Here is a 12,744-nt window from a genome sequence, read left to right as displayed (position 1 = left end):
CTCATTTAAACCAGGGTGCATATATGCACCAGTACGAATCTGCCAAACCAGTTCATTTATTTCTAAATGAGTCTGCCAAGCGCCACCCTTATTATCCACCATTATTTTTCCCAAAATTGTAAACTTAAAATAATGGTCAGGAGAAACACTTATATGCCTTGCAAGGGCATTATTCAAATCATGCCTGGAAATAGCATATGTGTGTTCATAAATGCGCTGCTTGAGCTTCCTTTCTGTTTTCCCTATGTAAAAAGCAGTGCATTTTTGACACAAAGCCAAATAGACCACGCTGTTTGTCTCACAATTATGTTTCCCTTTTATTTTATATTCTTCATTCCTAATCTTAACTTTTGAATCAGTTAATACATGCTTACATTGATTGCATCTCCCACACTTAGTCATTCCTGAAGTACGTTGACTAAAAGGTTGCGGTTGGAACTCCAGCATAGTTTTTAAATTGCGCCCCCTTCTAAAAGTTATTTTAGGAACTTCACCTAACTGGTGGGACAAAAAATTGTCATCCAAAATCAAAGCCCAATATTTATTAAGCACCTTCCTGATCTCATAATGATCCACAGAAAATGTGCAAAAAAACCTAATTCCAAGAGGGGACTGGTTAGTGGTGTCATTATCAGATCTAAATTCGCTAGTAGGGGCGGTTTCAGAAATGGTGCCATAGGAAGAAAGAATTGGTTTATAGAACCCTGATCTTCTTTTGTTTGTTACTTCTGTTCTAATGTCAAACAACAGTGAAGAAGGGTAACCTCTATTCACAAACATTTGACTCAGCTGTTCACATTCAAGCAAAAAATCTTCAAAATCAGCCACCATTCTGGCCGCCCCTACCATCTGGCCTTTCACTACTGCTTTCTTTTGATAACTAGGATGACAGCTAGTGAAATGCAAGAATGCATTAGAGTAAGTGGGCTTTCGGTAAATAACACTCTTATATCTCAAATTCAACTCGTCTTTAATAACTAAGATGTCCAAATAATTAATACTAGATTTCTGCAAATTATGTGTAAATTCCAAAAAGGAAGTCATGCTGGAAATAGTACTTAGGAAATTGGGAACTTCGGAAGGTGATGCTTTCCAAATAAGGAACATGTCCTGGTATCTTGTGTACCAGGCGACACTTTTCCTAAAAGTGACATCAGAGAACAACATGGTCTTTTCCCAATACGCCAACACACAATTGGCGAAACTCCCTCCACAGGGCGACCCCATAGCCACCCCAGATTTTTGTAAATAGATTTTTTTATCAAACAACATAAAGTTGTTATTTAGAACAATTTCCAATAGTGTCTCAACCAAATAAATAATGTTATCGTCAATCTTTTTATCAAAAAGAAATTCACGAACCCATTGAATACCAAGGTCTTGTGGTATAACAGTGTAAAGATCTTTGATATCAATGGTCAAAAACCAGGAATTTGCGTCAAAAGGAACCTTTTTAATTTCATGGAGGAAACTCCAGGAATCTTTACAGATCTGAGGTTCCTGGTTGATTAAGGGCCTTAGAATGCTATCAATAAATTTAGCACATGCAAAGGTGATAGATCCGCGACTGTCAACAATAGGACGAAAGGGGGGTTGTGATAAACTTTTGTGAGTTTTTGGAAAGCCAAACAAAACCGGTAACCTAGGGGCTAAGATATTTAAGTATTGATACATAAATATTTATATTTACTTTACTATGTATTTTTCAAAAATGCTAAATGTTGCAGTTCTTTATGTAGTAACATGCTCTTTTGAGGCTTAGCAAACACAAACTGTTAGAAAATATTTCACATATTTACTTACTAGCATAGTGAAACAACAAGAACTGGCCGAGTTTTCTTCATCGGATGTTACAAGATGCACTATTTCGGCGTTCTACTACAAAGTCATCCTAAAAATGGAACAGTTAAACTACTACCGAACTTGGCATTCTCTCCGATAAGAATGCTGATAGTTACACTTGGTTATTATTTAGCCCCGGAAAAGGAAATGCAGTAAAATCATAAATCTTTGCCAAAGTAACTCAGAAAAAAGAGGAGTCTTACCTCAGTTAAAGGTGAAAGCTGAGGGGGGAAAAAAATTGCGTGCGCCACAGTTATGACTGGATTAAAGAAAGCTCAGAGCAAACACCAGCCGGACTCATGCTTTGCCTGGAGCTTCTCAGTATACAGTCCCAAACATCTTCTTTCTAATTCAAATTCCGCACGCGTGGAAGACAGACGTAAACAACAGTCGCAAAGATGTTTTCATCTTCTGCACCCGGATGCAAAGGGTGTTCTTAAAGAACAACACTCCTAAAAAAAAAAAAAAAAAAAAAAAAAAAATGTAATTTTTCTTAAACTAAAAGAAAATGTGCACCATTTTTTCTGGACAATGCAGGCATTCTCCTTTTTTCCGGACAGTGTCCCCTAATTCCGGACAGTCCGGAAGAATTCTGGATAGTTGGCAACCCTAGACTGTCTACTGATAGCATCCCTTTTGTGTTTGTTTGCAACCAGCGCACATACCCTCTGAGCATGTGTAATGACTATTAATACCACCCAAAGTTTTACTATAGCTCCTGATGTTGTCAGATCAGTTTTTACTTTTTCATTTGCAGAAGTGGCCTGAAAGAAATTTAAATAATTTCTTACATAGAAGACATAGCAGATAGGCTAAGCAGCCACATTACAAAAATGGGCATAATATTCTTTGCTTTTCATTTGTGTAAAAAAGTCAAGGGTAACCGTATTTGATACTGCTAGCAGTTACAGCATTAAAGGTCACTAGACAAATATTTAGAAGTTAATATACCTGCATCACTGAACGTAGTGCAAGATTCATTTTGAATTTACAGTAGTGCTTGCTAATGAAACCAACTGCTGTTTTGATTTTACAGACTGTTAATGGGCCTGGGTTTTGCTCTGCTGGTTTGGTGGACACCACATGTGAAGTCTGAAGAAGGGTTCCCCTTATATTATTATGCTGTTGTCCTGCTAAGTTATGCTTTACATCAGGTAAGATTTTATTTAGCAGATCAGTAAACTGGAATGAAATGCTGTATGACTCCAATACGTTTACATTCTGCATGGCTGTTAACTGTCTAGCTAAAAAGTTAAATCTGAATAAGTAGACTACCTTTCAGAGACAGATGTGCATAGGATGACAACCCAGCCCCCTTTCCCAGTGTACACATCAGCACCATCCTTTTGCAGTTTGTGCGTAAACATATTATTGTATTTATAAGTTTGTTCAGCACAGCTCACTTTTAAATTAGAGGGTTGTTGGGAAGACTTTTCTGAAATGTAAGAGCATGGTTAGGCTTACAATTTTAGCACTGTGCAGAAAATGGATCGATTACTGTAAAGTAGATTCAGACTGTATTAGAACTGATTTGCAGGGAATGGATGTTAATGGTATTTTTAAGGCAAGAGGTGAAGTGGTCATTGAGATTACAGCAGGGATCACTGATGGGTTCAGACCTTTCAGTTACATTGCTAAGAAACTAGAATGGAGGCTGGGATTTCTTTAAACTGTTTAAGGGAGAGACATCTTGACAAGTAAAAGAAAGAATCTAATAAGTAAATAAGGTAGTAGAAAGCACAGTGGTCACATTAACGAAATATCACTGGATAATGTCTTTCTTGACTTCAGCAATATATCTTTTACCTGCAGAGTCCAAGGTAATCTAAGACACTTACTAGCTTATTGCTTGTCTGATTGAAAAGGACTTGGGTGTTCTGTGTAATAACAATTAGCAGAATAAAAATTGTAGCAGAAGCAATTAAAATAACAGATTATATTAGAAGAGAATTTGGGTGCAGGAATAAGGAGTTTACTATGGTGTTGGATAAGGCACTGCTGAGACCTCAGGTGAAGCACTCTGCATGCAGTTTTGGGGGCTCTTCAGGGAATGGGATCCCACAGTGATGGAGGGATCCTAGGGAAACTTAAATGGAAACATAAGGATGGGAGGGTAGATAATGGAAAAAGGATAAGTTAGCTAAGGTTGTTTTCATTTGAGTCATGAGGCATGTGAGGGAGTACTGCTGAAACGGGAAAATGTTGATGTGAAAGAGCACAGACTTCAGTAGGAATGGTTACATTTCAGTTTACAAAAATTGTGATGGTAGGTGGTATAACATCCATGAGTAACTAGTGTATTGTACAAGTATAAAGCCTCTTAACAGTAGAGGTATAGATGGAAGGGTTGAATGTTTGAGGGAAGTGAGTGGGTGGTGAGGGAATTGCCCTTGTTGGCTACAGCTTTCAGGCTGAGTTGTAGATATGTTTTGCCTTTTTTATTGGCATGAATGCATTTAAACTGATCAGTGAATAAATTGTAGTATGTAATGATTTCTTTACTGGATGAGTATGGTTAGCAGTATACTGTAGGTTTTGATTTGGGAATTAAATGTAGTGAGTACTGCAAAACAGATATATAATGTGGTGTGCTGTATGCTGATAAAAAACATTGACAGTAAGGCTGTTCAACTACTACAATGCCTCAGCCCACTAATGTGTACATAAACCTAGTAAACTAGGAGCAGATTGATATTTTTCTAGTGTCATTCATAAGAAAAAACTCAAGTAATATCCTTATTAGCTGCACTTGGGTGGGTTTCAAATGGAGGATTCCTTGTCTTTACTTACCTAAATGACAAATTCATTGTTGGCTGATGCCTGACTGTGTAACAGAGTACTTTAACAGAACAAAGTAGTAATTTTGCTTTTATTTAGCAGTTTTGAAATATGCTTTGATTAAAGCGGTTTGTTCACTTTCCAAAGTACATCACACCATTTAATGAGTTAAGTGTCGCAATATAAATGCATTATTTTAATTCCTTATTTTCCTTACTTATTTGAGCCATTAAAAAGCTTCATAAACTTTTTTTATTAAACCAAGGCCCAAATACATTTAGTGTCTCCCTCAGTAATGTCAACTGAAGAGTAATGTGAGATTTGTTCATAGACTTCAATGCATGCATCTTTGCACGTGCAAGATGATGCATATATTAACATCTATGCACGCACCACATACTTTCCCTTAGTTAACATCACTGAGATTAAAGTTTACTGCTTAACCTCGGTGACAAAATCATGGGTTAAACAGTATTTTTTGAAATAGATTATCAAGAAAGAAGCAGCCAAAAGCTATTGCCAGTGGAGCAAAAATGCTGTACTGCATTGTGCACCACATACAGTGATTGCAAGGTACATTCATTTTTATGAGCAAATCACTTTGATACACAAAAAGGTTGTAAATTACAGAAGAAAAACTGATGCCACTTGTAGTTAAAACTGCATCTGTTTTTTTTTTTTTATCCAAAGACCAAAATTAGGATAGCATGTGTGGCTCAGCAGGAAACTGGAATAATTTTAGCGACTGTATGGCTGACTTGTGCAGCAGGTGAAGGTGTCTGTTTCAGCCTCTGCAGTGATTGAACAGTTTTAGTAGTACCAACCTTTTCTGTCCTCCAAAATTTACAGAATTATTTTCAATTTCATCTTCTGACAGGAGTTATTCAAATATATCACCTTGCCTCACAACAAAATTGAGCTCATATTTATGCGGTGTTCATTTGTTAACCAAATAAGTGAGTTCAGGAACACTTTTGCCTTCTTTAAGGCAAGGGCTGTATATTACACACAAAGACTGAAGACACTACATACACTACATTATATGTACATTAACAGTGCATTTCAAAAATTATGGCACAGTATGAATTACAAACCATGCATTTCAAAGGATATGAGGATTAAAAGAGATTAATAACAGTTTTGAAATAAGATCCTACAGTAGATGTAGATGAAAGAATGCAGGGTTCAAAAGTCCAGACCAATTTCTAATAAAAAAAGAAGTTATGTACTCACCATAACATTCCATCTGAGTAAGTAACTTCATTTGTCAGCAACCTGTGGGTATCGGATCCGATCTGGATCCGAGCCGGCAGCTTTTCAAGCTTGAGATCCGAGCTCCAAACTCCTCCCCTTACCCATAATACCCTGCCATCTCCTTCCAACCCCCAGATCGCGTTTGCCCATTTATACAATATCACAAGACAATACCACAATCTGACAGGTAAAAACCTAACCTAAGGTTTAAGAAAAACTGGGACCATACTATGGTCCAGGTATCTAAAGAACCCAGTTAGGGGGAAGGAGGGAGGGTCGGTTGCTGACAAATGAAGTTACCTACTCAGATGGAACGTTATGGTGAGTACATAACTTCTTTATCTGTAGTTAACTTCATTTGATCAGCAGCCTGTGGGACAGAGTCCCCAGCTACCGAAACACTTGGGATGTCCTCAAGGAAGGATATTCTGGAGCACTGCAGAGACAAAGGCTGCTCTACCTCTGGAGATCAAATCCAACTTATAATGAGAGATAAAGGTGTGTGAAGAGGCCCAAGTAGCCGCAGAACAAATGTCATCCAGGGGAGTCTTTGACCAAAAGGCAGCAGAAGTAGCCATTGAACGGGTTGAGTGAGCATGGACGCCTAAGGGCTCAGGCAGACCAGAAATCTTGTATGAAAGTAAAATGCAGCTAGAGATCCATTTGGCTAGAGTCACCTTCAACACAGGCTTCCCCAAGAAGGGCTTCGCAAAAGAAGCAAAGAGCTGCTCAAATTTTCGAAAGGCAGCTGTTCTGTGCAAGTAAAAGCGCAACTGTCTATGCACATCTAAAAGATGAAGTTTATATTCCCCTTTATTCTGATAGGGAAAAAAACTGGTAGATTAATGGACTGATTGATGTTCGCCTCAGAAGCCACTTTAGGTAAAAAGGTTGGATTAGTCCTGAGAGAGACCCTGTCTTTATGGAAGACAAGATACGGAGGCTTAATACAGAGGGCCTGAAGTTCCGACACCCTTCTGGCTGAGGTGATAGCTATTAAGAAGGCAGTTTTCCAACATAGGAATTTCAATTCAACCAAAGCTGCAGATTCAAAGGGGGTCCGGTGAGAGCCTGAAGGACCAAAGTCAAGTCCCATGGGGAACGACATTTCTAATGGGAGGCCTTAAGAGAAAGGTGCCTTTCAAAAAAGTCTTACATATTTTAGTGGAGGCTAAGGGACTGAAATTGTCTCCAGTGTGGAAATGGGATATAGCAGCCATCTGTACCTTTACAGTAGAAGAGATGGCCCCTTGTTGGAAGATGTGAGATAGGAAATCAAGCACTGCCGGAATAGGAGCAGTGAAAGGGTCCATATTCCTATCGGAGGCCCAGATGGAAAAACTCTTCCATTTGCTGTTGTAAACCTTCCTGGTAGAGGGCTTATGAGCCGCTACCAGGATTGATCTCACTGCTGACGAGATACCGGGAGTCCTAGCAACTAATGGAACTGAATCAACCAAGCTGAGAGCTTGAGGTCGACCAGATTCGGGGGTTCCAATCCCAACAGGTGAGGTATCGGATCTGGGATGGGATCTAAGGTCCAAAGAGGAGCTATGAGGTGAGACCGTAGAAAAGGGAACCAGGTTTGACAAGGCCAGAATGGGGCTATGAGGATAATCTTGTTCCGCAACTGATCGGCTTTCTGTAAGAATTTTGTCATCAATGGAAGAGGAGGATAAGCATAAAGAAGAACAGATGGCCAAGTATGAACTAGAGCGTCTCTGGGGCTTTCCTGGGGGGGATTAGAGCAAAAAACCCGCTGCACTTCACGTTTGAATGCGATGCATAGAGATTGCAGCAAGGCTGGCCCCACTCGCGGAAGATCTGATTAGCTACTAAGGGGTTCAGAGACCACCCGTAAGGTGAAAGGACAGTTCGACTCAGCTTGTCCACCAGGATGTTGGACCGACCCGGAATGTGTGTTGCTAACAGAAAGCGGTTGGTGGATATTGCCCAATCTCAAACTCTCATGGCCTCTCAGCAAAGAGGGTAAGACCTGGCTCCCCCCTGTTTGTTCATGTACCAGACCACCAACGTGTTCTCTGTCTGAATTGCAATAGTCCCTGGAGGGAGAAGGGCATGAAGGGCCTGCAATGCTAGAAGCACTGCTCTCATCTCCAGAACATTGATATGCAGCATGGTCTCTGTCTGAGTCCACATACCTTGGACAGTCCTGCCTATGCGATGCCCCCCCCCTACCCAAGGTGAGAAGCGTCCGTGGTTAATGTGGCTTGGAGTTGCAGCATTATAAATGGTCGTCCTTCCCGAGACTGGGTCCACCACATGAAGAATCCCTGCAAACTCTGCTGAGGCGGATCGGAGAGTCCAACGGATGTTGAAAGATCGACCACTAAACCTGCAAAGTCCACTGGAGGACTCTCATGTGTAAGCACGCTAAGGGTGAAAGGTTGATTGCTGCTGCCATGGACCCTAAAGCTCTCAGGACTAGTTCTGCCGACGGGGCTTGAGGTTGAAGGACGGCTAAGACGTGGAGGGTCAGGCTGCGAAGTCTGTCCGACGTCAAAAAGGCCTTATTTATTGCAGTTGGTTTACCAGGATAGTCCATTGGGCCTTAAAGAACCCATTTTCAATGGAGTCCCGGGGAGAAAAGCTCCAAAAAATAAATGTACATTAACATTTGACAGTAACAATCTAGGTACAGAAAGTTATTAATAGAATGTAGGCAGAATAAAAGTAAAAAAAAAAAAAAAAACATGCTAGCAAAAGAACAAATGCAAAACATAAATACAGATTAGAGAACAAACATAGTAGGTTATGATATTAAAGGACATTAAGTAGAGTTGGTTATGTGGGGTGGGTGCAAGAGCATTCCCACTGTGATGCTAGGTGTAAGAAAAGAGACTTCTTGAAGGTAGAGTGGTTAGAGGTAGTGCGGATGTTTGGTGGTAGGGAGTTCCAGAGGCGAGCGAGGCTGAAGGAAAGAAGGTTTTTGCCTGGGGGATGAGTAGGTTTATGCACTTCTAGTAGATTTTGATTATTAGACCTTAGAACTCTGTTAGGTAGGTGCATTTTAAAGGCAGAGGAAAGGGAGGGACAGTTGGAGGGGTTTAGAATAAGCTTATGGGCTAGAGTTAGTTGAGTGTAAGTTAGTTGATTGGGAAGTTCTAGCCATTTTAGTTTATGGAGGGAGAGACAGTGGTGAGTGGAAGACTTATGGCTGGTGGCTTAATTTTGCAATTTTGTTATAGCAGGAGGTAAGCTGTTTTTTTAACAAGGACTGAAGATTAGTTAGTAGTGGGGCACCATAGAGAAGGGAGGGGATAAGGAAGGAAATAGAGAGAGTGATTTTAGTGGTGGATGTGAGGTAGGCATTCTGTCTATACAGCATGCCAAGTTTTTTATGTGTTTTTTGATGTTTTTTTGTAGGTGGGAGTTAAATTTAAGTTGGTTGTCGATGTGGACCCCAAGTAGTTTGGTCTCTGACACTATTTCGAGAGGTGAGTTGTTTTGACTAGTAATTAAGAATGAGTTCATGTTGGGAGGAGTGACTTTGGAGGGAGTAAATAACATTAGTTTGGTCTTGGTAGCATTGAGAGCTAGATGATTGCTTAGCATCCATTGCTCTGTGGAAGAGAAGGCATCTTGAGTAAGTATTTGTAGTGTAGTGATAGAAGAGGCAGAGCAGATGATAGTAGAATCATCTGCATATTGGATGATGCTAGAGAAAGGGATTGATTTGTGGAAGTTGTTAATAAAGATATTGAAGAGCAGAGGACCCAGTATGGAGCCTTGTGGAACTCCGGTAGGGGTACTAGGGGTACTAAGGAAAGAGGAAGTGGCTTTTTTCCATTTTACAGCTTGATGTCTGTTAGATAGATAGCTAGAGAACCAGTTCAAAGAGGAGGAGGATAGGTAGAGTTTGGAGAGTTTAGTTAAGAGCAGGCTGTGTGAGATAATATCGAAGGCTTTGGAAAGATCAAGGAATAAGGTGGAAACAATTTGTCCAGAGTTGTAGGCTTTATTTACGATTTCAAGGAAGGAGAGAAGGGCAGTCATGGTGCTATGATTAGGTCTGAAACCGTGCTGTGTGGGAGTTATAAGATTGTTGTCTAGGAGGTGAGGAAGGAGTTGAAGTTGCACACATTTTTCAAGGATTTTTGAAATGGGGGACAGGATGGCTATGGGACGGAAATTAGTAATGTTATTATTGTTACCACCTTTGTGTAATGGTATAATAAAGGCTTGTTTCCAAATTTGGGGAACTGTGCCTTCTTGTAGGGAGCCTTGGTTTGAAGCGTGTCTATCCTGGCCCCTATGAAGTCCAGGACTTGGGCAGGTTGAAGAAACTATTTCCTGTGGTTTCTAGTGATCCCTAACTGGGAAGCCAGGAGCAGGAAATGATCCCTGGCTAAGCAAAGTAGATGCCTGGTGGGAGCGGTAAGGAGCCAGTCATCTAGGTATGGAAAAACCTGTATTCTCTGAAGCCTCAGGTGAGCTGCTACAACCGCTACGACCTTGGTGAACACCCTGGGGGCTGTGGTGAGGCCGAAGGGTAGGACCCTGAACTGGAAGTGACTGGCCCCTAGCCAAAAGCGGAGGAACCTCCTGGAACACCTGTCCATGACAATGTGGTAGTATGCGTCCTTGAGGTCTATGTAGCACATCCAGTCATTCTACTGCAACAGGGGGAGAATAGATTGAAGTGTGACCATCCGGAATTTCTCCTTGGCAATGAAGAGGTTCATAATAGAAAGGCCGAGGATTGGCCTCAAGTCCCTCGTCTTTTTTGGCACCAAAAAGAACCTGGAGTAATTGCCTAACCCGAACTGGTCTGGGGGGATGTGCTGGATGGCTCTTTTTTCTAGCAGCTTTTCTATTTCTAAAGCTGCAGCCTTCCTCTGACTGGGTGGTACATCAGGGAGGCGCCTTGATCGAGGGGGTAAGTTTACGAAGGGGAAAGAGTAACCTCTGGATATTACACCAAGCACCCAGCGATCCGTCGTGATGGACTCTCATTGTGCCAGGTGTTTCGAAAAATGCTCCCCGACTGCCTCCAGAGAGGAGCGGTTGGGCAACCCCTCAGGGCTGCTGCGTGGGTCGATCAGAGAAAGGTTCTCGCGACTCAAAATTTTTCGGGCCACCTCTGCTTCTGGGCCGACATCCACTTTGTCCCCCTCTGCCTCTGAAGGATGGAGTGTAAAGGGACTGCTGAGACTTCCGGAACCACATCTTTTGTCCTCTCTGGTTTTTAGAAAAGGACCTTTGAGGAGCTGAGAAGCAGATTCCGACGGCAGACAGCATCTTCCCGTCTTTATCGCTCTAAACCAGCGTATCTCGGACGGTTTTCCCGAATAGGGTAGAACCGTCGAAGGGAGCATTAGCGAAGGATGCCTTGAAGGGTTCCGCAAAGTCTGAGCCAGGCGTGACGCCTTAAGGCGATACTTGATCCGCTGGCTCTAGCGGCTCCCTCCGTGGCATGGGAGAGTAGCCGCATAGACATGTTTGACACAGCTTTTAGATTGGCCATGCGAGTCGAGAAGGTTCGTTTGTCCTCGGCCGACATGTACTCTGGGGGAGACTCAGCATATTCTTTGACCAGATCTCGCTGGAGCCTAATAACATGGGCCAAGTAATTCAGCACCCTTATAGAGAAGGTAGCTGAAGCAAACATCCACTTTCCAATATGGTCCATCGTCCGAGACTCCTTATCAGGAGGATGGACCGAGGAACTATCCTGAGCTAGTTCCTTCTTGTTGGCAGCCGCTACCACCATGGCATCTACGGGGGAACCTTTGCTCCACGCTGTCCTATCCACCGGGGTGCTAAGAATCTTATCAGGCCTCCTGGGGATTGGCTCTACAGTGTCCGGTTCCTTCCACGCCCTGGTAGTGATCAGGTACACCAGGGGGTCGGCCGGAGGGGACACCCAAGAGGTAGACGGGCCTGTGTCGAATGCCTCCAGAAACACCGACTCATCCAAGGAAGGCTTTTGGGCTGCCCACATCCCCTTTAAGCGCAGCATTTCCATAATGTCTCCAAAGGAGATGTCCTCATGGGGGGGGGGTGACCTGGGGAAACCTTCCCCTTCCTCTAAGTTGGTGTCTTCCGTGAGGGACTCGGGGGAGTCCAAGTGCCTCCTCTTACACTTGCGTTTGTGAGGGATCTCCTCGGGGGGGGGGGGACTGTCCAAGGAGAGCTCACCAACAGGATCTTGTTCCTCCGAAGGAACTGTCTGGGACATTGACGCAGGCTGTCCCTGGGGCCGGACGATGGAGGACAGGCCCATATGCAATGGAGTGGTGGCTGGACCCGTAGTAAGAGCAGGAGTCTCGAACCTCTCGAGAGAACCCTCTCCACCACGTCGAACGCCGAGGGTGAACCGCTCTGTCTGGGATCCATGATCAACACCCTCGGGTCCGACGTGGGGACCGAAGCCGGAGCTGAAGCGATCGGATACGAAAGAGAGGTGTGCCTCGACCACAAAGGAGCTGAAGATGCACCAGCCTCTCGGATCCGACGCACAGCCCTTGGCCCTGAGAGCTCGGATCCAGAAAAGGATCCGGTAAACTCGAAGGTACAGCCGGTGTCGAAGTAGCAACCACTATCGGCGTCGACGACTCCCCGGCTCCGAGACTACTCGGATCCGACGGGTCGAAACCCGATAGTGGGTCGGAGAAGGAGCTATGGGGCAAAAAAGGTGGCTGAACTCCCCCCCCCCCCCCCCGGAGGGGGGGGAGGCAGGAGCACTCCCATCTGCATCTGGGTCTGTAGAAAGCGACACATCATCCGGTCCATGTCGGCATCGGAAAGGCTTCGGGTAGACCTAGATGAGGCCGCCGAAGCTGGCCTGGAGGGCCGCCGCGACGACCTCAAAGATGGCTGGGGCTCCTCCTCTGCCTCCAGCGAGAA

At 43.3% G+C, this 12,744-nt stretch overlaps 1 protein-coding gene across 1 annotated transcript in view; it reads left to right on the top strand.

Annotated features, from left to right (window-relative positions):
• LOC122800444 (acetyl-coenzyme A transporter 1-like) overlaps positions 1-12,744 on the top strand; it is a 171,369-nt gene that overhangs the window by 95,403 nt on the left and 63,222 nt on the right. The window contains exon 3 of the mRNA XM_044069889.1: positions 2,879-2,996. Within this exon, the coding sequence (XP_043925824.1) occupies positions 2,879-2,996 (118 nt within the window). The remainder of the gene's footprint in view (positions 1-2,878; positions 2,997-12,744) is intronic.

Source organism: Protopterus annectens, chromosome 4.part0 (genome assembly GCF_019279795.1).
Source record: "Protopterus annectens isolate FY-2018-M chromosome 4.part0, PAN1.0, whole genome shotgun sequence".
Lineage (NCBI taxonomy): Eukaryota > Metazoa > Chordata > Ceratodontiformes > Protopteridae > Protopterus > Protopterus annectens.
This window is presented reverse-complemented; position numbering and strand designations above follow the sequence as displayed.